Source organism: Dicentrarchus labrax, unplaced genomic scaffold, assembly GCF_905237075.1.
Source record: "Dicentrarchus labrax unplaced genomic scaffold, dlabrax2021, whole genome shotgun sequence".
NCBI lineage: Eukaryota > Metazoa > Chordata > Actinopteri > Moronidae > Dicentrarchus > Dicentrarchus labrax.
The window spans coordinates 7,909,867-7,936,356 of NW_026136701.1; the positions used below are offsets into that span (position 1 = coordinate 7,909,867).

Sequence of the window (26,490 nt, forward strand, 5' to 3'; positions counted from 1 at the left end):
ATTATTACTGGGCTGCAAATACAAGGGCTCTCAGTACCAGTCATCTCAGGGAGGCATGGGCAAAAGAACTGGGAGTTCCACTGTCAGATGAGTTATGGGAGGAGGGCCTGTCCAGTATACAGAAGTGTTCTGTAAACTCTAGATATCGGTTAATTCAATTTAAAGTCACACATAGACTGCATTATTCCAAAACTAAACTTAATAGAATATTTGAATCAGTATCTATCTGGGCTTGTTTGTTTTGTTTTTTTGTGAGTGTGTGTGTGCGTGTGTTTGTTCTTTTTATTTTGTTTTGTTTTCTATTCATACTCCTGACTGTATCATGATACAGGTAGGTATATTTTTTGTAAAAGTTTAAAAAGTTAAAATAAAATATAAAAAAAACGTGAAAACAACGAGTGACCAAACTTTGTAGATTAGCTAAAAGAGGTCCACCTCAAGTACTGCAACATTCCTTGTGAAATCTTAAATCCCATTTACATTGATTTTGTCCAATCGTGTTTCACAATTTTCATTCTTCTGGTAACTTTTTAACTTCTAACAGTGTTGGAGCATAACAGGCCTTTAACCCAGTAACATTTGATTCTATATACAGATACTTGATACAGAAATGTCAAAACTAAAACTAAAACAAGCCAAATATACATTCTCCAAAACCTCTTTAAGTTCTGTACTGTGTGTAGAAGCAAACGCAGTCATGAAATAAAGGCACAAGGAAATTTCTGAACACAATTGAAAGCAGAATGTACTTTCACACTGACTGAATCAAAGAAAAGACAACACACTATTAGCGCTTGATTAAAATGAGGCAAACTGCTCACTAAACAAAACTAAAAAAAACAAAAAAAAAGAACCTGGAACTGTAACTTCTTCACCTCAGTAAGGAGACAGATGGGACATGTTTTCAGAAGAGCAGACGATAAAACTCATCACTATCCTTTAGATCTGTGGGCAGAAGCTTCAGGCCTTAGAGGAAACTACTTTAGCATGGAAACGTCATAGAAGGCTTTTAAAGATGCAGACAACAAGTGCATGGTGTAGCAATGTACTGTATATATACACATTATGGGAAACACTGTTCCCGATAATAAAAACATCCACCCCTACAGTGAAATATGGAGGGCACTGCCTCCGATACGGACACACACTGGTAGGCAAAAACTACCTTCTTTTTTCACATTATGGAAGACACTGCTCCCGATAATGTTGTGAGGACGAGAGGTGTGCATGGACCAAGGGACTGGTACTGACAAACAGAGGTGTTCGGTTTATATTTTCCAAGGTGTGATATATGAAATGACCTTGCCTAAAAGACCAATCCAGTGTCAGTTAAAGCAGCTACAAGGAACTTTCATTTAATGTGATTCTGGTGGCCCCTGTGGACAAAAGCGCTATAGTTTCATTGAGTCGAGTTAAAAACCCCTTTAGTAGTTTTTTTTTGGGCCTTTTCATGCCTTTATTTGGACAGAGACAACTGAAGATAGACAGGGAAGGGGGATAGAGAGAGGGGATGACAAAGCAACAAAGGGCCACAGGTCAGACTCGAACCCAGGCCACTGCAGTAACTCTGTATATGGGTCGCCAGCTCTACTGACTGAGCTAACCAGGCACCCAACTTGTAGAAGGTTTAAGTATAAAAATAAACAAAAATAAAAATAATTACCTCAGTTGTGTGGTTTGCTTAGAGGTGCCAGATTGTTCTGTGTTCAGTACTGGCCATCGGTCAACATGTACACTTCTTTTAGCAGATGCTGCTTTTGTCAATTCGACAGTAGTCATAATTATGGAAGGCACTGCTCCCGATAATTATACATTATTGACAATGACCTTCTAAACATTCTTTTTGTTAAGGCTGAAGGTTTAAGTACAATTTATCATGAATATTTGACTTTATGGAGAATTTTAGAAAGAAGGGAGATGAGGCAGCTTATTGAAATTTTGAAAATTATGGAACAGAGTTGATTACTAAATGTTGGTATTTTGAAACAGCTCCACTTTTATCACTTCCTCAATCAGCTATGTTAATTTAAGAAAAAAAAAACTGCATCTGTGACTGTTAATAATCACAGCCTACTGGTTTTCACACTGCCAGCTGCACTAAGAGGGCCAAACCATGAACAAGGGAGGAGGGAGGAAATTACTTTTTATATTTCATTATCCAAAGACCAGATATCCCCTGCTAGTGAGTTGGCACAGCCCTGAAGGGTCCAGGTCGCCAGGGCAAACTGGTTGCGGAACAGATCAGCATCTGCCTCAGGGTTGGTAGTCCTGAGGGCTTCGAGGTGGTTGGACAGAGCCTGGAGAGTGTGACTGCCGGAGCCCAGCAGGATGTGGCGGAAAGGACTCTCTCTGGGAGACACAAAGGGTGACAGGAAGTTCCTTTCCACCTACAGAAACAAGAAAAGAAACACAGGATTATTGAAAACAATGGAGTAGAAGCGCTGTTGGGTCTGTGATCTCACACTGTACAGGTGGCCTTTGGATACTTCAGGTGTACTGTGCTTATTCCATCTTGTGAAGGGCTCATTGCATGGGTGAAATATGTGTCTGTGTTTGAGCTCAATGGATCGGAAAGCTCAAGATGTTTCATTAAATTCTGAAGCCGCAGCGGGCCAGTGTATCCATTATGTGTATAACGGATACACTGAAAATTAACTCCACAATTGTTGTTAAGAGTCGAACAGGAGTGCATAACCACAGAATACTGTATGCATCAATAATATTGTTTTTGCACTCTAAAATTTGTACCCCACGTTGTAGACAGGGTTTCTGCAGGTTTTAATAGGTTAATTCAAGAGTTTTCAGACAATTATGAATGCAATATATAATAATATCCACAGGTATGTTTGTTTTCTGTGTATAAATCACCTAAAAATAAGAATAGTTAGAATAAGCTGTTTCTATCCACAGAGGGATCAAGTCCTCTTCTATTCATGTTTCTTTGTGTTTCTACTGTAGCCCAGAAAGGACAAACCCAACACTCGCTCTAGATAGGTCCTTTTTGCGATTGTCACAGCCACCATAATGCCGTGCACCTGGACCCAGTGGACAACCTGTGTAGAGGTCTTACCGACATGATGCGGTCATTAATGATGCGGCACATCTCGATGTTGTCCAGGTCGCTGTTCTGGACGTCTGCTAACAGGCTGCGAGAGGCACGGTTGTATGAGCCAGAGGCAGAGATCAACCACTGCACCGTCAGTGACTTGGGCAACAGCTGGGGCTGCACCTGGAAGCACAGATGGCATACACAGGGATAATTTAGTGTTCTGAACAATCAACCTAATGGATATGTATCTAGTGGGCACATTTGGGTGACATAATCAAAGCTGTAATTAGAGAAGAAGCGACGATATCAATTAAAAAGGCATTAAGAGAAAAAAAAAACAGGACACTCACCCTCTGAACAGCCTTGACTTTCGTGTTGATCTGACCCACATGAGTACGTAAAATATCGTAGTACCTTGTTGGGTCCATCCGCAGGAGGTGATCATGGACCAGCCTCAGCGCCATGTGACCTGCGAACTGGGACGCTATTACAGCCACCTGAGGAACCGAGTTGGACGTGACCCCGTTCAGTTTCTGTCGGGTGTCCCGCATTGTGCCAAAATACAGGTATTCCTGAGAGGGAAAGACAATAATTGAGAATTACAGTGAGAAAAGATGTGTCCCGGGATGAATCAAGCTTTGATATAAGGGCTCAATGTATATTATGGATATAGGCTCAAAAAGATTTATTTAAGTATCGTACAGCAGGTTTACTTACTGACTTCCCAGGGGTGAATCTAAATGATACTGAGGGTATTCCAGAAAAGGCAAGGAAGGGATATGCAGCATTATCCAACTTCAGAGGCTCCAATCTGGAAAATAAACACATACAAGACTTTAGTGCTTTAGTGGCACTTTCTCTCAATGTAGGTAAATGTTTTTAAAAAGGAAGATTAGGTAGCGAACATTCGCAAAACGTGAGAATGAGAGCTATCCTACACCTTCCAGCTGTGGATGTGACACTGAGGAGAAAAGCTTTGATCTCAGTGATGTGTAAATACTGAACAGTCTGATCAGACTTACACATTTGTTTCCCAGTTGCCCCCTGCAAATTCAGAAGAGAGAGAAGGGGCCTTGTTTGGAGACCTCACCTAAGGAGAAGATAATTGTATCCTATATGTACGTTACACCTTAACATTTGCAAACAAATGGCATTTAAATGCTGACAATACAGTAGGTTTGTAGAGAATGTGCTTCAGAGTGTGATTCACTGAAAGGAGGGTTTACCTCCTTTAGAGAGCTCTTGATCAAGCTGTACAGCAAGGGACTGGCTGCTACTTTAAATCCGTTCCGACCTGGAAAGGAAGGTTTATATTCAGTCATTCTGAAAATCCCATATAGTGTGATGTTGTAGGTATAAGAAGGTGTTCAATATGTAATTGACTAATCTGGAGTTTAGTCAAAACCTGAGGTAAATACCTGCTACAACGCCATCCAGGTTGATGTAGGTGAATGCTTTCATGCTCAGAGAAGAGAGATAACCCTGGATAACCAAATAAACAATATAACAAAATTGAGGCAGAGTGCTAACAAAAAGCAGTAGTATTACTGCATAAAAGCTGCTGAAAATGCAGTTATGGTAATGCCTTGTGCGATTCTCACCTCCAACCACTCGGTGGCGCCAACACTCCCATATTCTCCAGCACTCCAGCTGGCAAACACAATGCTTCGCCTTGGCTTGAATCCATCTGTCAAGTGGATAATAAATGCGCATTAACAAAACTGGAGGTGTCTCATTAAATAGAAAATACTATGCTCAGTTATGACTTAACACACACTCCAACATGAAGTGTACATCCATTCCAGACATCAGCTGCCACCTGAGACTCACCGTTCTTCACCATGTCAGAGATGGAGCGTGCCAGCTCAACAAGGACACTGGTGCCGACAGTCGATGAAGCAAAACCTGGACCCCAAGCGTCCCTCTGGGCACCGATGACCAGATATCGATCTAAAATTTAAAAAAACATTTAAAAAAAGACAAAGTTTTTCCACTACTACCTGATTGCAGTTACCCCTCGCGTTAAATAAATATCCCATTGTACCTGTATCCACAAAGCCTTTGATGACCCCGAAGACATTATGTATCTTCTTCTCAGTAAGAACATTGTTGACGTCCACAGTAATAAGATCTTTCTCTTCTCCCAGTTTGTAGATTCCTCCCCACGCTTGTGGCACATTCTGACCCCCCAGCTCCCTGTGGGATGTAGACAATAAACATTAAGGTTATGGAATCTACTACAGATCCAATGTACTGACATACAGACAATGTACTGTATTTATCATAATCTCTGTGCTTTGTTTTAGTTGGTCCACAAAGTAGACGAGCCTTACCTCAGAATTTTGGTAGCCATGCCTGCTGTGATGGTCTGAGCCAAAATTTTTGGCAGGCCAGAAGACTGGACAGGGGGAAACTGGGTGTAGTTGAAGGAGGGGAAGCCTGGGGTGTAGGGATCCCCTGAACCCATGTGGACCTGTGAGAGGCAGACAGAGGAAAGTTGGATTTGAAGATATGACCAAGTTTGCAGAGCAGTTATGATTTGACTGACATCTTCCCGGCAGCCTGGATACTTACCTTCAAGCTTCTAAATTTGAAATTAGGTAAATGATGTTAAACTTTATTCTTCAATTCACAAAACAGATTCATTAACAACTGGACTGACAGAATTACGCATTTTTCTTACCGTTTGCTAACATTGACTATGTACATGTTTACTCTTGCTTACGTATTGCTACGTTTTTGGGTGCATTACCACCACCACTAACAGACTAATGCGAAACCCTCAGCAGAAATTTGCATTTCCCCTTGTGCTTCTATGCAGGCTAGTTCCCAACCTGGGGGTCTGAATGCCTACTAGAGGTTTTGATTTTAAAGGGGTGAAAGAAAACTTGAGAAATATACACAGTGGGCCTATATCTCAGCGTTTCACTCGTTTCTGTGAAGAAAACTAAATTAAATTGTTATTTTTAAATTATTATTACTTAAGATCTAAACTTTGAGACATGAACACAAGCTGTATTCACAGAGCCTTCACTCAAACAGCCTCGCTTTTTATTAAAGTGTCGATATAAGCATGTATGAAAAACTAGTTTTTCACACAGTTGTGGTATTCACTATTTGGGTTCATTGTAGTTCATTGTATTATTATACAATGACTATAACATGAAATATACATAAAATGTGTCAATTGGACATGGTTTGTAAAAAAAATAAATAAATAAAAGGTTAGGAACCACTGGTCTAAACTGTCACACTCACATGTCCATAGAGCTCAGTGTCTTCTTCGAAAGCGTCATCGGCGGGGTCAGGATAGATCAACACAGCAGAGGCATTCATTTTGGCAGCATTGGCTACCTGTAAGAAAAAAGGTCATAGAAAGGGGCTTAAGAAAGAAAAAAATTGTCACTACAGTTTTTATTGACACCAACAAAAGAATTTGTAAAAAAGGTTTTTGTAATAAAAACTATAATTCTTACTAGAACCACCCACCTTTTCAGCAAAGCTGATCTTACCAGCCTTGACCAGCATCACCCTGCCAGACAGGTTGATGTTCCTGTCCTGCAGTAACATGAAGTCAATTTCCTGCCCATAACCCGCATACAAGACAGCACCCTGGACAAAAAAAAGTATGTACTGCATGTTTTTCCACTTCATTAAAAAAAGTAAAAGAGTGTTTTATACTTAAAATGTAGCTTGTAGATTACCGTTACTGTTCCTATGGCACTGTAGGACAGGAGTCCTTTTGGATACTCTGTATTACTTCCATTCTTGAAAACAACTCTGTTGGAGCCGGAAGCAGGGGGGTCTTGAACTTTAACAAAGTACTCATTGGTCCATGTGTTCATGCCGTACTTGTTAAACTTCTTGAGCACCTTGTTCCCCAGAGCATCATCACCTGGAGAACCAGCCCGGTGTTCGTCACTGGAAAACTCACTAGGATAGGGGGAAATATAACATGAGGGGGAAGGAAGAGGTAGGCAAGCAAACAAACAGGAAACAATAATTTACTTTAAATTGTAATACAAATAAAAACTTTTCCAAGATTAGTACTTCTGGAAGAATACCAACACTGCCTCACAGCAGGTTCCACAGGCATTGTGTGGATATTATATTTACCTGAAGACAGATTCAAAGTTGGCTACAGTGAGTTTTTGAGCGAAGAGCTTTTTCACATCGTCCCAGTCCATGAGGGGAGCAGCACCTGTCTCGTGAGGAACAGGTTCTTCCAAAGGAAGCACGGAGGCTGCACAGCTTTGAGCCAATTCCTTTTTCTGATGCACCAGATAGCCAATCAAGTAGCCTGAAAGTAGCAGTGGTTTGAAATGAGGTACAACCATGGACAGAGAGGAACAATCCAAGGACAGACTAAAGGCATCATGTTACAGCCAAAACCACAGTCAGCCTTTTGAAACACTATACCACTAGGAGACCATGACTATACTGTACAGTATGTATACCCCACACCGCCCAAGAAACTTCTTCAACTCTCATCCAGTAGATTGCTATTTTCTAGCCTGATTACAAAAGCTTGCATTAGTCTCTGTGGTCACACTTGAGCTATGGATTCCAATGACAATAAGCAGATTTGGTGATAAATCCCCACATAACCCACGAGGCCAAGTGGGGCCAAGACAAGCGGTTTCTTCCTTGTTTCTTGGTTAATAGAACTTCCAAAGAATTCAGTTCCTCTTTAAGACAGTCAGAAACTGTAACTTATGTTTAATTTATTCTGTTGAGTAGCAAAACATGTTAGGATATCCAATTAGTCATATCTAAAACACAAAACAAAAAATTAGCACGTACTGGTCCACAGTCAAAAGTTGCATGTCATGTGCAGGTGGGGAAAGACAATGCCTCCTGATAATGTCAATGGTGAATAAACAGTAGTGTCCCTGAGATTGATCCCTGAGGAACCTTTAGGAAGTTATGCAAGTAAGTGATGCAAACTTGATAGAAAGTCAGCTGCTCCATTCGACACTCCCCGTCTTACCAATAATAAAGATGAGGAGGGTGGCAGCTGCCAAGATGCACAGGTTCTTGGGTGTGCATCCAAGCTTCTGAGCCACATGGGGTTTGCGGTTGGAGCTGTGATTGAGGTGATCTCCAACGCCATTTCCCCCAACTTCCTCATCCATGTCAGACGACAGCTTCATCTCCACCTGGCTGTTATCACCTTCCATGTTCTGGGTCAAGTTGAAACGTGTGTAGGAGTGTGGCTCCCCATTAAACTGTAATGAACAACACAGGTATGAGTAGAAAATATGGTTTAACAATGTTTGTGATTGGAAGTCACTGTTTTTGTACATGACTTGCCATAATTATGGATGCGAGTCTATTAACAATTATCCTTAAATGTTCCAACAGCAGCAATACAAGTTTGGGTACGCCTTTTTAATAAAGCCATACTTTATTACAAAAAGGCGTTACTAAAAGATTTATTAACATTGTTAAAGCTATGATCAGAGGTCACACTTGCCACAGACCCATAAACTTTGGCTCAATGTAATTCTGCTTTTTTGTACTGCTTTCTAATTGTGGTTATAGAACATGTGTTATGAGTATTTTACTGTATATAGCCTTTTAATAGAGAGTTAAGCTGGAGAAATGTATAAAACAACAACTTAACAAGTTAAGTGTCGTTCCATACCATTCAACAGAGGACCCCCGTCATTCTATACAGTCCAAGTGTGGACCAACTGTCTGTTTTAGATTGTGAGGTTCCAAACAAAAGTCAACACATCTTGTTCTGTTGCTGCAGGCATCACTGGGGACATGTGTGGTGGTCCAGGAGATGCCTCCCAATGATCAATGACCAGCAACTCATCCATGCATGATAAAATAACACAAAGTCCTACTTTCAGCAGCGTTTCGAGCCCCACGTTGGGCGCCACGTGTTAGATCATGAGTCACCCCTGTATAGGTGGTACTGGACCAGCTCTCCGTTTAACTCTGCCAGGTTCAGAAAAGGACTGTTTAAGCTGGTGGCAAGGAGACACGCCTAGCTTCTAACTGCCTTCATCCGAACGCCTACCCTGCTCACTCTAGTGCAGCACCTGACCGACTAGCCCTAGGGTCAAATACCATACTAGTCATGTCCGTTCATGGCAGCTCTCCTCTTATTGATCTGTGCACTTTGTAGTTGCTAGGATTATTTTTAGCGGCTTGGACAGTAAGCCCCAAGGGTCTGTTTAATTTCTTTGGCTAGAGTAACCTGTTAGAACCTTCAAGATGTTAAACACACTACCTAATAATTATTGCCTGTTGATATATCATAAATCTAATGTCCACAATTTACTCTTCAACTTCAGTTGTTATTTTATTACGTATATTTATTTATTAAATTCCAAACCCTGGTGAAAAGGCTGTAGCTGAATGGTTGAATGTCCAGTTTGAAGAGAGAGAGGGAAGACCCCTTCGGGTGTACGACCAATTCAGTCCATCCTTTGCCTGCCGTACTGTTGGTTTCTGTTGAAACTTCCGACTTTGTCCGAAGTCCGCAAAGTCTCTGACCAGTGCAGTCTCTGATGGCAGGGTGAACAAAAGAGTGATCCTTGGAGATCAATTGGAATCCTAAAGCCGGGTGGAAATGGTTAATCCTCCTCTGCTTGACACTCTCGTTTCGGCTTTAGGTTGTTGGACTTCTCTTTCTGCAATGTTAGGCTTGTTCATTTGCTCCGTCTCTTTAGTTAGTTAGTTAAGTTCAAAGATGCGTTGCTCCGATGTGGTCGATCGTTCAGCAAGTCTTGAACCCGGGAGCCAGCCGAGGACTAACCCCGATCCTCCTTGTGCAGCACCTTTTATCTCCCTTGTCTCCTAGGGTGTTGTTTGGTTTGTATCTAGTACTTCCTCTTTTGCTCCTCACAAGATGTGTCCTGTGTGTGTGCTCCAACTTCTCTTTTCTCTCAGCACCAGGCATGTCCGGTTGCAATACATGCCTTTTGTTACTCAACACTTGACTTGACTTGACATGATTTGCTCTCTTGACCTTACTTTCCATAGTTCTATCTTACTATTATGCATTTATACTTATTAATTATCAAATAATCAGTTACAATCATATAATCATGTTTCCTTTCATTGTTACATATTTCATTTTGACAACTTCAATCATTATACAGCTTTTGGTTATTATAATCTCTGTGCATTGCGTTATTCAGATGGAGAGTCCCTAATGCTCCGTTGTTATCTTTCTCCGTTACTCGATGGAAAGTCCTTTGCTTTCCAAAGTGGTTTTAGCGGCTCAGTGATATCAACTTACTTGACAAGGTGGATCAGGACCTTGTGGCCTGGATTACAGACTATCTCACTGAAAGACCACAGTATGTCAGACTGCACAGCTGCTTGTCAGACGTGGAGACGAGCAGCACTGGCACACCTCAAGGAACTGTACAGTCACCGTTCCTGTTCACCCTCTACACCTCTGAATTCTGTTCCAACTCTGGAGCGTGCCACCTACAGAAGTTCCCTGATGACTCCTCCATTGTCGGATGTATCACAGATGATAGGGAGGAGGAGTACAGAGACCTGATCCAGAACTTCATTGGATGGTGTGACAGAAACCACCTACAGCTAAAGAAAGGGAAAACCAAAGAGCTGGTGGTGGACTTCCGGCGCAGCAAGAGGACCCCCTCCCCAGTTGCGATTAGGGGAGAGAAGGTAGAAATGGTGGACACCTACAAGTTCCTGGGGGTGGCACCTAAAAATAAACTGGATTGGACGGACCACACTGAGGCCCTCTACAGGAAAGGACAGAGCAGGCTGTACTTTCTGAGGAGGCTCAGGTCCTTCAGCGTGTGCACTTGGCTACTACGGATGTTCTACCAGTCTGTAGTGGCCAGTGTCATCTTCTTTGCAGTGGTCTGTTGGGGAGGAGGCATTGGGACTAGGGGTGCCAACAAGCTGAGCAAGATGGTGAGGAAGGCCAGCTCGGTGGTGGGGATGGAGCTGGACAGTGTGGAGGCTGTGACTGAGAAGAGGATGAAGGGGAAGCTGAAAGCCATCATGGACAACCCCTCTCATCCTCTCTACACTGAGCTCAGGCAGCTCAGGAGCACGTTCAGCCACAGACTGACCCAGCCCTGAGCCTCAAAGCGGTTTGGAGGCTTGTTTGTAGCATCTGCCATCAGACTCCACAACGCCACAGCACCTAGTACCACCAACCCCCGCAGACCAAGACTAGTTTAAACTCCAACCTACAACGTGCAAACTTTTTGCACAACTATCTATATTTAATTTCTACATGTACAGTTTAGTTTTTGTCAAGCTGCTCAAATATTTGCACACCATTCCTACTTGAAAATTGTATAGTGTATATACTAATTTATAGTCTTATATTTTCTATTATATTTTGTAATATTTTACTTTGTGATATCTTGTTGTACCTCCACTTCAATTTTGAATTTCTCCTAAGGGGGATCAATAAAGGGACATCTTATCATGTGCACAGGCAACAGGATCCTGACTGCAGTTCACTTAACGGCCACCGGTGTCAGTAATAACAAGGATTTCCTGAAAATTACCCAGTGTACCTTTAACTTTTAACATCTTGTACTCAGTCAGCAAAAGGGGGAGGGCTATTTTAATATGAATGTCTCCTTCACCATTCAGTTCTCCTCCTCTACAGCTTGTATAAAGGAAACATTAAACACTGCTTACAGGCAGTGAGTAAACATGTGTGACTGGAAAGCTGTGTCTCTCCCAGCCCTTTTATTCAGGCATGTAGCCTAAATGTCGGACCCACTGAATCCAGCAAGACATATCATTTTAATACCAAGAACAGAACAATGAAAGGACAGCAGGATGCAGGGTATAGCGTTATATGCAAAGTTTAGATAAAAACGATATGATGTATGATGTTAAAATGCTTTAAAGCGCCATTCCCTGCACCAAACACTCACATTACAGGTCACAAGTCAGGACACCTGCGCTGTTTTTCTACAGACAATGCTTGATAGAGGAAAACAAATTCAATTCAAATGTAATGTTTTCTTATGTTGAACTGTATTAATGCAGTCAGTAACTGTCAGCATCTCAGGCTGTTCCGTGGAAAGTGTGTGCCAAACTTTAGCAGCAGGTGATTCACAGACACTTACACTGAGTACACATTAAGGGACTCTGTCAAGTGGCTGAACCACATCAGCATCCTCTGTTCTAGCTGCCCTATAACTGCAGAGCTGACCGGAATGAATGAATAAAAGTCTATTGTGCTTCCAGTGAGTGCGCCTACCTGTCAATCTCAGCTCCTGTCACGGCGGGGTTTTGGCGGCCGGCTACAAGTTAACAAAGTGTGACATCTGTTCTTTCAGCGGGAATGACACAGACACCGAGTAAAGTGAATGTAGCTTGTGGCACATCCGGTTAGTGGTACACATTGTTATCAAAAAACTACAAGAAGGACCAGAATTCAGATTTCTTTGCAGATTTTGCCTGTTTCTCTTGTGTATATTGTGGTCTCTTAGCAATGAGAGGGGTTTATATCCCTCTGATGGACTAGAGACTGAGAGTCAGGTGTTAACATTCATATATTTCTTATTATTTTGTTTCTGATTTCTGTTTCTGAGACTGTGGTCTACATTTCCTCCACCACCACTCTTGAGCTGCAGCAGGAATCGGTCACGAAGTGAGAGCTCTGTGTTTCTCTCACATCTGTGCTTCACATGCAGGCTGTCAGCCCACTCTTAAAGGAACATGTAACATGTATTCAGACATATTATTTAAAATACTAGTTGCTGTTTCACCCACAAACATTAAAACATCCAAAATAAACTAAATTAGTAAATGTATTACTCCAGTTAAAGATGAAGTACAACAGTTAATAGGACTAAGGTAAAGAATTCCCCTAACAAAACACCTTTCGGAGTTGTGATAGGAAGAGATTTTCGGAGCCTCTAATGCCTCCTAGGTAAATCCAAACATTCCCCTCATGAGTAACCAGACTTCAGTGAGACTAAAGGTAAAAGTAGAAATTGAATACAAACTTCTACTTTGTCTCCATCATCTGGTCAAAGGTTGTAACAACAAATATTTTTCTTAAGATTGTGCTCGACAGGTCAGGCCGGACAGATATCACTGGTGAAAAACAAGAAGGAATATTAAAGATACCAGTTTCAGATTTGTTTAAAGATATATTTATCTTTAAACAGTAATGTGTGTCTGATATGTTCTTCACTGTGAAGTCCATATACTGGTAACTTCAAGTTTCTACATCACAGTGTACAAGTTGCAAATTAGACAAGGACTGACTTCCAAACTGTTTGTGATGTCACAAATCATGCTCATAGGTCCTTAAAATCGGACTTTCAGTGAGCAGAGAAACTTTCCACTCTCAGCAGACGAATGTGAAAACATCCTTCTAGTGTCAAACTGCAGACAGCATTCTGCACAGTGAAGCAATAATAACCAAAACTTACTTTCTGAGCCAGCTTATCACAGATATTTGTCTAAAATAATTATGTTGTAGAAGCTCAAAATAGTTACAGAATACAGAATACTACATGGATTTCCTTGTGGACAGTTGCTTATGGCACATACCAAGAGACTTCCAGTTGTGGTTCAGGAGGCAGACGCCCTCTCCACATTTAAGAGTAGGCTTAAGACGTTCCTCTTTGATAAAGCTTATAGTTAGGGCTGGTTCAGGTGAGTCCTGAACCATTCCTTAGTTATGCTGCTATAAGCCTAGACTATCAGGGGATTTCCCGTGATGCACTGAGCTCCTCTCTTCCTCTCTCTCTCTCTCTCTCTCTCTTTCTGCACTTATTCATGTCCCATTAATGCATGTTACTAACTTCACTTCTTCCCGGAGGCAGTTTTTCCTTTGCCCCCGTCCCCAAGTGCTTGCTCATGGTGGTACTGTTGCGTCTCTGTAAATAATGTTATAAAAGGAGTTCGGTCTACACCTGCTCTATTTGAAAAGTGTCCTGAGATAACTTCTGTTATGACTTGGCACTATACAAATTAAATTGAACTGAACTATCAAAATGACTAAATTACTGGAAATCAATTTTTTTCATTAACCTTTCATACAGTTTTATACACACACACACACACACACACACGACAGTGACATGTATTAAACTATTTACAGCCTACAGTCATGCAACTCAAAAGGAAGTTTAAACTTGACCAGGCAGATACTAATAATGTGAACTAATAATCATACCATGACTCAACAGTTGTGATGTGATTGTTTATTGCAGCAACAAACACAAAGCTAAGCAAACTTGTGTACAGTTTGAGAAAAAAAAGCATTGTTATTTTAACAATTTCCAAAAACATTCTTTATCCATGTTGTCAGAATTTTGAAAGAAATTTGCAGATCAATTCCTACACCTGTGTGTGTACTCATAATAAAGACCCATTATAGCCCAGCAGATCAGTTAATCACTCACACCAGGAATGTATGAATGGTTGAAAGATCGTTCAAAAATGGCTACTGATCTAAAATTCATCTTCTTCTACTCAGGCGTTAACATTAGTTGGTGTTTCCCAATAAAAACATGAAAACAACGAGTGACCAAACTTTGTAGATTAGCTAAAAGAGGACCACCTCAAGTACTGTAACATTCCTAGTGAAATCTTTAAATCCCGTTTACATTTATTCTTTTGGTAACTTTTTAACTTCTAACAGTGTTTGAGCATAACAGGCCTTTAACCCAGTAACATTTGATTCTAGCAGATGAAAAGGAGCATAAATACAGAAATGTCAAAACTAAAACAAAAACAAGCCAAATATGCATTCTCCAAAACCTCTTTAAGTTCTGTACTGTGTGTAGAAGCGAACGCAGTCATGAAACAAAGGCACAAGGAAATTTCTTCAAACAAGAATGAACACAATTGAAAGCAGAATGTACTTTCACACTGACTGAATCAATAAAAACAAAACTCATTTTGCAGAGTGGTGATCTTTACTGTAAATACTGGACCACACTGCTGTAACCAGTGGTCCCAAAAATATGTGTAAAACTTTATTTTTTCCTTTAAAACAAAATACCTTCCATGTCAGTTCAATATGAAGCCCAAAGAAAAGACAGATTAGCGCTTGATTAAAATGAGACAAACTGCTCACTAAACAAAACTAAAAGAACCTGGAACTGCAACTTCTTCACCTCAGTAAGGAGACAGATGGGACATGTTTTCAGAAGAGCAGACGTTAAAACTCATCACTATCCTTTAGATCTGTGGGCAGAAGCTTCAGGCCTTAGAGGAAACTACTTTAGCATGGAAACGTCATAGAAGGCTTTTAAAGATGCAGACAACAAGTGCATGGTGTAGCAATGTACTGTATATATACACATTATGGGAAACACTGTTCCCGATAATAAAAACATCCACCCCTACAGTGAAATATGGAGGGCACTGCCTCCGATACGGACACACACTGGTAGGCAAAAACTACCTTCTTTTTTCACATTATGGAAGACACTGCTCCCGATAATGTTGTGAGGACGAGAGGTGTGCATGGACCAAGGGACTGGTACTGACAAACAGAGGTGTTCAGTATATATTTTCCAAGGTGTGATATATGAAATGACCTTGCCTAAAAGACCAATCCAGTGTCAGTTAAAGCAGCTACAAGGAACTTTCATTTAATGTGATTCTGGTGGCCCCTGTGGACAAAAGCGGTAGTGTTTCCACCGCCTCGTTTCTCTGATTTCGAGGGGAATCTGACCAACTCTGACCCAGTGGCAGAGCATTACTGCACTGACAATAATTATAAATAAACAGCCAGTCTTCTGGTTGATGGCTTTGTTTGTTTATGTGGGTCATATAGAGGAATCACTATTAAATTGAGGTGTTTCATAACCAGTTAAAAACTCCTTGTAGTAGGTTTAAGTATAAAAAAATCAAAATAAAATCAAAATAATTACCTCAGTTGTGTGGTTTGCTGAGAGGTGCCAGATTGTTCTGTGTTCAGTACTGGCCATCGGTCAACATGTACACTTCTTTAAGCAGATGCTGCTTTTGTCAATTCGACAGTATAACTGTCATAATTATGGAAGGCACTGCTCCCGATAATTATACATTTTTTTATAAAAGGCGATAAAAAAACTATTTATAGTGAACCCTGCCACTGATAAATAAATAACACAATAAATAGACGTACGGTTTCTGTTTCAGTGCCACATGGTTGAGATCTTCTCCCTTGGTTTTTGAAAGGCCTACAGAGACTCGCCCTCATGTCAGGAGGTGGACGATTCAGATGATCAACCAATTAATTATTATTGCGAGTAATTAGGACTTTTCTTAAAAAGATTAATGCAGCACGGTGCCAAGTAACGACAGCTGGTTGTCCAAAATCTACTTCTAGGTGTGTTCTGTGCAACACAACAGCTGTGTAAGTGTTAATCTTCAGTCCTTTTCAGCAACTTCTGAATCTCTGACAATGAGTTGAGCAGCAGATTTCAGCACAGTATGAAATTATAGCTACCAACACAAACCAGCTCAAATGTATTTGAACATGAGGCTCTAGCAGCAGTGGAAATACCAGCACTTTTGATCTGTAGTCATTATGGTAAACAAATGGAAAGGCATTACCTTATTGCATCATAGTGGCCTTTCATGTTTTATTCATTTCTGAGCTGGCAAACAGCATTTCCTGTGATTATGACCTGATACTGTGCTGAAAAAGCATCACTTTCACTACATTCAACTCATTCATAGCCACCACTTTAAGTAGTGCTACCACTTAATATGGCTGTTTGAAGGTAATCGTTACTAGCACCAAAGTATTCAAAATGCAGTATTTAAGTACTGCATGTTAAAAATGTGGGGGAAAGAGAGAGAATGACCTTCTAAACATTCTTTTTGTTAAGGCTGAAGGTTTAAGTACAATTTATCATGAATGTTTGACTTTATGGAGAATTTTAGAAAGAAGGGAGATGAGGCAGCTTATTGAAATTTTGAAAATTATGGAACAGGGTTGATTACTAATTTTGGCATTTTGAAACAACTCCACTTTTATCACTTCCTCAATCAGCTATGTTAATTTAAGAAAAAAAAAAAAAAACTGCATCTGTGACTGTTAATAATCACAGCCTACTGGTTTTCACACTGCCAGCTGCACTAAGAGGGCCATACCATGAACAAGGGAGGAGGGAGGAAATTACTTTTTATATTTCATTATCCAAAGACCAGATATCCCCTGCTAGTGAGTTGGCACAGCCCTGAAGGGTCCAGGTCGCCAGGGCAAACTGGTTGCGGAACAGATCAGCATCTGCCTCAGGGTTGGTAGTCCTGAGGGCTTCGAGGTGGTTGGACAGAGCCTGTAGAGTGTGACTGCCGGAGCCCAGCAGGATGTGGCGGAAAGGACTCTCTCTGGGAGACACAAAGGGTGACAGGAAGTTCCTTTCCACCTACAGAAACAAGAAAAGAAACACAGGATTATTGAAAACAATGGAGTAGAAGCGCTGTTGGGTCTGTGATCTCACACTGTACAGGTGGCCTTTGGATACTTCAGGTGTACTGTGCTTATTCCATCTTGTGAAGGGCTCATTGCATGGGTGAAATATGTGTCTGTGTTTGAGCTCAATGGATCGGAAAGCTCAAGATGTTTCATTAAATTCTGAAGCCGCAGCGGGCCAGTGTATCCATTATGTGTATAACGGATACACTAAAAATGTCTTTGCGTTTCTACTGTAGCCCAGAAAGGACAAACCCAACACTCGCTCTAGATAGGTCCTTTTTGCAATTGTCACAGCCACCATAATGCTGTGCACCTGGACCCAGTGGACAACCTGTGTAGAGGTCTTACCGACATGATGCGGTCATTAATGATGCGGCACATCTCGATGTCGTCCAGGTCGCTGTTCTGGACGTCTGCTAACAGGCTGCGAGAGGCACGGCCGTATGAGCCAGAGGCAGAGATCAACCACTGCACCGTCAGTGACTTGGGCAACAGCTGGGGCTGCACCTGGAAGCACAGATGGCATACACAGGGATAATTTAGTGTTCTGAACAATCAACCTAATGGATATGTATCTAGTGGGCACATTTGGGTGACATAATCAAAGCTGTAATTAGAGAAGAAGGGACGATATCAATTAAAAAGGCATTAAGAAAAAAAAAAACAGGACACTCACCCTCTGAACAGCCTTGACTTTCGCGTTGATCTGACCCACATGAGTACGTATAATATCGTGGTACCTTGTTAAGTCCATCCGCAGGAGGTGATCATGGACCAGCCTCAGCGCCATGTGACCTGCAAACTGGGATGCTATTACAGCCACCTGAGGAACAGAGTTGGACGTGACCCCGTTCAGTTTCTGTCGGGTGTCCCGCATTGTGCCAAAATACAGGTATTCCTGAGAGTGAAAGACAATAATTGAGAATTACAGTGAGAAAAGATGTGTCCCGGGATGAATCAAGCTTTGATATAAGGGCTCAATGTATATTATGGATATAGGCTCAAAAAGATTTATTTAAGTATCGTACAGCAGGTTTACTTACTGACTTCCCAGGGGTGAATCTAAATGATACTGAGGGTATTCCAGAAAAGGCAAGGAAGGGATATGCAGCATTATCCAACTTCAGAGGCTCCAATCTGGAAAATAAACACATACAAGACTTTAGTGCTTTAGTGGCACTTTCTCTCAATGTAGGTAAATGTTTTTAAAAAGGAAGATTAGGTAGCGAACATTCGCAAAACGTGAGAATGAGAGCTATCCTACACCTTCCAGCTGTGGATGTGACACTGAGGAGAAAAGCTTTGATCTCAGTGATGTGTAAATACTGAACAGTCTGATCAGACTTACACATTTGTTTCCCAGTTGCCCCCTGCAAATTCAGAAGAGAGAGAAGGGGCCTTGTTTGGAGACTTCACCTAAAGAGAAGAGAATGGTATATGTACGTTACACCTTAACATTTGCAAACAAATGGTATTTAAATACTGACAATGCAGTAGGTTTGTAGAGAATGTGCTTCAGAGTGTGATTCACTGAAAGGAGGGTTTACCTCCTTTAGAGAGCTCTTGATCAAGCTGTACAGCAAGGGACTGGCTGCTACTTTAAATCCGTTCCGACCTGGAAAGGAAGGTTTATATTCAGTCATTCTGAAAATCCCATATAGTGTGATGTTGTAGGTATAAGAAGGTGTTCAATATGTAATTGACTAATCTGGAGTAAAGGTAAATACCTGCTACAACGCCATCCAGGTTGATGTAGGTGAATGCTTTCATGCTCAGAGAAGAGAGATAACCCTGGATAATCAAATAAACAATATAACAAAATTGAGGCAGAGTGCTAACAAAAAGCAGTAGTATTACTGCATAAAAGCTGCTGAAAATGCAGTTATGGTAATGCCTTGTGCGATTCTCACCTCCAACCACTCGGTGGCGCCAACACTCCCATATTCTCCAGCACTCCAGCTGGCAAACACAATGCTTCGCCTTGGCTTGAATCCGTCTGTCAAGTGGATAATAAATGCGCATTAACAAAACTGGAGGCATCTCTTTAAATAGAAAATACTATGCCCAGTTATGACTTAACGCACACTCCAACATGAAGTGTACATCCATTCCAGACATCAGCTGCCACCTGAGACTCACCGTTCTTCACCATGTCAGAGATGGAGCGTGCCAGCTCAACAAGGACACTGGTGCCAACAGTCGATGAAGCAAAACCTGGACCCCAAGCGTCCCTCTGGGCACCGATGACCAGATATCGATCTAAAATTTAAAAAAACATTTAAAAAAAGACAAAGTTTTTCCACTACTACCTGATTGCAGTTACCCCTCGCGTTAAATAAATATCCCATTGTACCTGTATCCACAAAGCCTTTGATGACCCCGAAGACATTATTTATCTTCTTCTCAGTAAGAACATTGTTGACGTCCACAGTAATAAGATCTTTCTCTTCTCCCAGTTTGTAGATTCCTCCCCACGCTTGTGGCACATTCCTGACCCCCCAGCTCCCTGTGGGATGTAGACAATAAACATTAAGGTTATGGAATCTACTACAGATCCAATGTACTGACATACAGACAATGTACTGTATTTATCATAATCTCTGTGCTTTGTTTTAGTTGGTCCACAAAGTAGGCGAGCCTTACCTCAGAATTTTGGTAGCCATGCCTGCTGTGATGGTCTGAGCCAAAATTTTTGGCAGGCCAGAAGACTGGACAGGGGGAAACTGGGTGTAGTTGAAGGAGGGGAAGCCTGGGGTGTAGGGATCCCCTGAACCCATGTGGACCTGTGAGAGGCAGACAGAGGAAAGTTGGATTTAAAGATATGACCAAGTTTGCAGAGCAGTTATGATTTGACTGACATCTTCCCGGCAACCTGGATACTTACCTTCAAGCTTCTAAATTTGAAATTAGGAAAATGATGTTAAACTTTATTCTTCAATTCACAAAACAGATTCATTAACAACTGGACTGACAGAATTACGCATTTTTCTTACCGTTTGCTAACCCCCCTCAATATTTGGAAACCGGCATTGACTACGTACATGTTTACTTTTGCTTACGCATTGCTACGTTTTTGGGTGCATTACCACCACCACTAACAGACTAATGCGAAACCCTCAGCAGAAATTTGCATTTGTGCTTCTATGCAGGCTAGTTCCCAACCTGGGGGTCTGAATGCCTACTAGAGGTTTTGATTTTAAAGGGGTGAAAGAAAACTTGAGAAATATACACAGTGGGCCTATATCTCAGCGTTTCACTCGTTTCTGTGAAGAAAACTAAATTAAATTGTTATTTTTAAATTATTATTACTTAAGATCTAAACTTTGAGACATGAACACAAGCTGTATTCACAGAGCCTTCACTCAAACAGCCTTGCTTTTTATTAAAGTGTCGATATAAACATGTATGAAAAACTAGTTTTTCACACAGTTGTGGTATTCACTATTTGGGTTAATTGTAGTTCATTGTATTATTATACAATGACTATAACATGAAATATACATAAAATGTGTCAATTGGACAAGGTTTGTAAAAAAAAAAAAAAAAAGGTTAGGAACCACTGGTCTAAACTGTCACACTCACATGTCCATAGAGCTCAGTGTCTTCTTCGAAAGCGTAATCGGTGGGGTCAGGGTAGATCAACACAGCAGAGGCATTCATTTTGGCAGCATTGGCTACCTGTAAGAAAAAAGGTCATAGAAAGGGGCTTAAGAAAGAAAAAAATAGTCATTACAGTTTTTATTGACACCAACAAAAGAATTTGTAAAAAAAGGTTTTTGTAATAAAAACTATAATTCTTACTAGAACCACCCACCTTTTCAGCAAAGCTTATCTTACCAGCCTTGACCAGCATCACCCTGCCAGACAGGTTGATGTTCCTGTCCCGCAGTAACATTAAGTCACTTTCCTGCCCATAACCCGCATACAAGACAGCACCCTGGACAAAAAAAAGTATGTACTGCATGTTTTTCCACTTCATTAAAAAAAAGTAAAAGAGTGTTTTATACTTAAAATGTAGCTTGTAGATTACCGTTACTGTTCCTATGGCACTGTAGGACAGGAGTCCTTTTGGATACTCTGTATTACTTCCATTCTTGAAAACAACTCTGTTGGAGCCGGAAGCAGGGGGGTCTTGAACTTTAACAAAGTACTCATTGGTCCATGTGTTCATGCCGTACTTGTTAAACTTCTTGAGCACCTTGTTCCCCAGAGCATCATCACCTGGAGAACCAGCCCGGTGTTCGTCACTGGAAAACTCACTAGGATAGGGGGAAATATAACATGAGGGGGAAGGAAGAGGTAGGCAAGCAAACAAACAGGAAACAATAATTTACTTTAAATTGTAATACAAATAAAAACTTTTCCAAGATTAGTACTTCTGGAAGAATACCAACACTGCCTCACAGCAGGTTCCACAGGCATTGTGTGGATATTATATTTACCTGAAGACAGATTCAAAGTTGGCTACAGTGAGTTTTTTGAGCGAAGAGCTTTTTCACATCGTCCCAGTCCATGAGGGGAGCAGCACCTGTCTCGTGAGGAACAGGTTCTTCCAAAGGAAGCACGGAGGCTGCACAGCTTTGAGCCAATTCCTTTTTCTGATGCACCAGATAGCCAATCAAGTAGCCTGAAAGTAGCAGTGGTTTGAAATGAGGTACAACCATGGACAGAGAGGAACAATCCAAGGACAGACTAAAGGCATCATGTTACAGCCAAAACCACAGTCAGCCTTTTGAAACACTATACCACTAGGAGACCATGACTATACTGTACAGTATGTATACCCCACACCGCCCAAGAAACTTCTTCAACTCTCATCCAGTAGATTGCTATTTTCTAGCCTGATTACAAAAGCTTGCATTAGTCTCTGTGGTCACACTTGAGCTATGGATTCCAATGACAATAAGCAGATTTGGTGATAAATCCCCACATAACCCACGAGGCCAAGTGCAGGGCCAAAGACAAGACCAGGTTTCTTCCTTGTTTCTTGGTTAATAGAACTTCCAAAGAATTCAGTTCCTCTTTAAGACAGTCAGAAACTGTAACTTATGTTTAATTTATTCTGTTGAGTAGCAAAACATGTTAGGATATCCAATTAGTCATATCTAAAACACAAAACAAAAAATTAGCACGTACTGGTCCACAGTCAAAAGTTGCATGTCATGTGCAGGTGGGGAAAGACAATGCCTCCTGATAATGTCAATGGTGAATAAACAGTAGTGTCCCTGAGATTGATCCCTGAGGAACCTTTAGGAAGTTATGCAAGTAAGTGATGCAAACTTGATAGAAAGTCAGCTGCTCCATTCGACACTCCCCGTCTTACCAATAATAAAGATGAGGAGGGTGGCAGCTGCCAAGATGCACAGGTTCTTGGGTGTGCATCCAAGCTTCTGAGCCACATGGGGTTTGCGGTTGGAGCTGTGATTGAGGTGATCTCCAACGCCATTTCCCCCAACTTCCTCATCCATGTCAGACGACAGCTTCATCTCCACCTGGCTGTTATCACCTTCCATGTTCTGGGTCAAGTTGAAACGTGTGTAGGAGTGTGGCTCCCCATTAAACTGTAATGAACAACACAGGTATGAGTAGAAAATATGGTTTAACAATGTTTGTGATTGGAAGTCACTGTTTTTGTACATGACTTGCCATAATTATGGATGCGAGTCTATTAACAATTATCCTTAAATGTTCCAACAGCAGCAATACAAGTTTGGGTACGCCTTTTTAATAAAGCCATACTTTATTACAAAAAGGCGTTACTAAAAGATTTATTAACATTGTTAAAACTATGATCAGAGGTCACACTTGCCACAGACCCATAAACTTTGGCTCAATGTAACTTTTTTGTACTGCTGTCTAATTGTGGTTATAGAACATGTGTTATGAGTATTTTACTGTATATAGCCTTTTAATACAGAGTTAAGCTGGAGAAATGTATAAAACAACAACTTAACAAGTTAAGTGTCATTCCATACCATTCAACAGAGGACCCCCGTCATTCTATACAGTCCAAGTGTGGACCAACTGTCTGTTTTAGATTGTGAGGTTCCAAACAAAAGTCAACACATCTTGTTCTGTTGCTGCAGGCATCACTGGGGACATGTGTGGTGGTCCAGGAGATGCCTCCCAATGATCAATGACCAGCAACTCATCCATGCATGATAAGATAACACAAAGTCCTACTTTCAGCAGCGTTTCAAGCCCCACGTTGGGCGCCACGTGTTAGATCATGAGTCACCCCTGTATAGGTGGTACTGGACCAGCTCTCCGTTTAACTCTGCCAGGTTCAGAAGAGGACTGTTTAAGCTGGTGGCAAGGAGACACGCCTAGCTTCTAACTGCCTTCATCCGAACGCCTACCCTGCTCACTCTAGTGCAGCACCTGACCGACTAGCCCTAGGGTCAAATACCATACTAGTCATGTCCGTTCATGGCAGCTCTCCTCTTATTGATCTGTGCACTTTGTAGTTGCTAGGATTATTTTTAGCGGCTTGGACAGTAAGCCCCAAGGGTCTGTTTAATTTCTTTGGCTAGAGTAACCTGTTAGAACCTTCAAGATGTTAAACACACTACCTAATAATTATTGCCTGTTGATATATCATAAATCTAATGTCCACAATTTACTCTTCAACTTCAGTTGTTATTTTATTACGTATATTTATTTATTAAATTCCAAACCCTGGTGAAAAGGCTGTAGCTGAATGGTTGAATGTCCAGTTTGAAGAGAGAGAGGGAAGACCCCTTCGGGTGTACGACCAATTCAGTCCATCCTTTGCCTGCCGTACTGTTGGTTTCTGTTGAAACTTCCGACTTTGTCCGAAGTCCGCAAAGTCTCTGACCAGTGCAGTCTCTGATGGCAGGGTGAACAAAAGAGTGATCCTTGGAGATCAATTGGAATCCTAAAGCCGGGTGGAAATGGTTAATCCTCCTCTGCTTGACACTCTCGTTTCGGCTTTAGGTTGTTGGACTTCTCTTTCTGCAATGTTAGGCTTGTTCATTTGCTCCGTCTCTTTAGTTAGTTAGTTAAGTTCAAAGATGCGTTGCTCCGATGTGGTCGATCGTTCAGCAAGTCTTGAACCCGGGAGCCAGCCGAGGACTAACCCCGATCCTCCTTGTGCAGCACCTTTTATCTCCCTTGTCTCCTAGGGTGTTGTTTGGTTTGTATCTAGTACTTCCTCTTTTGCTCCTCACAAGATGTGTCCTGTGTGTGTGCTCCAACTTCTCTTTTCTCTCAGCACCAGGCATGTCCGGTTGCAATACATGCCTTTTGTTACTCAACACTTGACTTGACTTGACATGATTTGCTCTCTTGACCTTACTTTCCATAGTTCTATCTTACTATTATGCATTTATACTTATTAATTATCAAATAATCAGTTACAATCATATAATCATGTTTCCTTTCATTGTTACATATTTCATTTTGACAACTTCAATCATTATACAGCTTTTGGTTATTATAATCTCTGTGCATTGCGTTATTCAGATGGAGAGTCCCTAATGCTCCGTTGTTATCTTTCTCCGTTACTCGATGGAAAGTCCTTTGCTTTCCAAAGTGGTTTTAGCGGCTCAGTGATATCAACTTACTTGACAAGGTGGATCAGGACCTTGTGGCCTGGATTACAGACTATCTCACTGAAAGACCACAGTATGTCAGACTGCACAGCTGCTTGTCAGACGTGGAGACGAGCAGCACTGGCACACCTCAAGGAACTGTACAGTCACCGTTCCTGTTCACCCTCTACACCTCTGAATTCTGTTCCAACTCTGGAGCGTGCCACCTACAGAAGTTCCCTGATGACTCCTCCATTGTCGGATGTATCACAGATGATAGGGAGGAGGAGTACAGAGACCTGATCCAGAACTTCATTGGATGGTGTGACAGAAACCACCTACAGCTAAAGAAAGGGAAAACCAAAGAGCTGGTGGTGGACTTCCGGCGCAGCAAGAGGACCCCCCTCCCCAGTTGCGATTAGGGGAGAGAAGGTAGAAATGGTGGACACCTACAAGTTCCTGGGGGTGGCACCTAAAAATAAACTGGATTGGACGGACCACACTGAGGCCCTCTACAGGAAAGGACAGAGCAGGCTGTACTTTCTGAGGAGGCTCAGGTCCTTCAGCGTGTGCACTTGGCTACTACGGATGTTCTACCAGTCTGTAGTGGCCAGTGTCATCTTCTTTGCAGTGGTCTGTTGGGGAGGAGGCATTGGGACTAGGGGTGCCAACAAGCTGAGCAAGATGGTGAGGAAGGCCAGCTCGGTGGTGGGGATGGAGCTGGACAGTGTGGAGGCTGTGACTGAGAAGAGGATGAAGGGGAAGCTGAAAGCCATCATGGACAACCCCTCTCATCCTCTCTACACTGAGCTCAGGCAGCTCAGGAGCACGTTCAGCCACAGACTGACCCAGCCCTGAGCCTCAAAGCGGTTTGGAGGCTTGTTTGTAGCATCTGCCATCAGACTCCACAACGCCACAGCACCTAGTACCACCAACCCCCGCAGACCAAGACTAGTTTAAACTCCAACCTACAACGTGCAAACTTTTTGCACAACTATCTATATTTAATTTCTACATGTACAGTTTAGTTTTTGTCAAGCTGCTCAAATATTTGCACACCATTCCTACTTGAAAATTGTATAGTGTATATACTAATTTATAGTCTTATATTTTCTATTATATTTTGTAATATTTTACTTTGTGATATCTTGTTGTACCTCCACTTCAATTTTGAATTTCTCCTAAGGGGGATCAATAAAGGGACATCTTATCATGTGCACAGGCAACAGGATCCTGACTGCAGTTCACTTAACGGCCACCGGTGTCAGTAATAACAAGGATTTCCTGAAAATTACCCAGTGTACCTTTAACTTTTAACATCTTGTACTCAGTCAGCAAAAGGGGGAGGGCTATTTTAATATGAATGTCTCCTTCACCATTCAGTTCTCCTCCTCTACAGCTTGTATAAAGGAAACATTAAACACTGCTTACAGGCAGTGAGTAAACATGTGTGACTGGAAAGCTGTGTCTCTCCCAGCCCTTTTATT

At 41.6% G+C, this 26,490-nt stretch overlaps 2 protein-coding genes and 1 pseudogene across 4 annotated transcripts in view; all 3 read right to left on the bottom strand.

Moving 5' to 3' along the window:
- Window positions 1–12,297, bottom strand: part of tnk2b (tyrosine kinase, non-receptor, 2b) — a 70,228-nt gene extending 57,931 nt beyond the window's left edge. The window contains exon 1 of the mRNA XM_051407951.1: window positions 12,276–12,297. The gene's annotated coding sequence lies outside the window, so the exon portion shown is untranslated. The remainder of the gene's footprint in view (window positions 1–12,275) is intronic.
- Window positions 233–24,622, bottom strand: LOC127367867 (transferrin receptor protein 1). 3 transcript variants are annotated; one of them, XM_051408086.1, is made up of 17 exons: window positions 24,128–24,622; window positions 8,040–8,277; window positions 7,166–7,349; window positions 6,754–6,982; window positions 6,539–6,661; window positions 6,308–6,403; window positions 5,383–5,522; window positions 5,094–5,245; window positions 4,880–4,999; window positions 4,651–4,736; window positions 4,468–4,531; window positions 4,276–4,343; window positions 4,072–4,139; window positions 3,767–3,860; window positions 3,400–3,621; window positions 3,071–3,229; window positions 233–2,387 (listed from the first exon to the last, which is right to left on the bottom strand). In XM_051408086.1, the coding sequence occupies exons 2-17, from the start codon at window positions 8,227–8,229 to the stop codon at window positions 2,145–2,147; spliced, it is 2,238 nt and encodes a 745-aa protein (XP_051264046.1). In that variant the 5' UTR covers window positions 8,230–8,277; window positions 24,128–24,622; the 3' UTR covers window positions 233–2,144. The 3 variants fall into 3 exon arrangements, with proteins under 3 accessions (XP_051264046.1, XP_051264038.1, XP_051264030.1); XM_051408078.1 differs by lacking the exon at window positions 24,128–24,622 and adding an exon at window positions 9,399–9,888; XM_051408070.1 differs by lacking the exon at window positions 24,128–24,622 and adding an exon at window positions 8,697–8,897.
- LOC127367861 (transferrin receptor protein 1-like) lies at window positions 14,221–24,092 on the bottom strand (annotated as a pseudogene).
- Window positions 24,623–26,490: the final 1,868 nt, after the last annotated feature.

Excerpts from the sequence above, each read along its gene's own strand:
- LOC127367867 (XM_051408070.1), bottom strand. Across the intron at positions 7,350-8,039 it reads CCTCCTCATCTTTATTATTG|GCTACTTGATTGGCTATCTG; the intron begins GTAAGACGGGGA and ends TGCTACTTTCAG. Across the intron at positions 5,523-6,307 it reads ACACTGAGCTCTATGGACAT|GTCCACATGGGTTCAGGGGA; the intron begins GTGAGTGTGACA and ends TGCCTCTCACAG.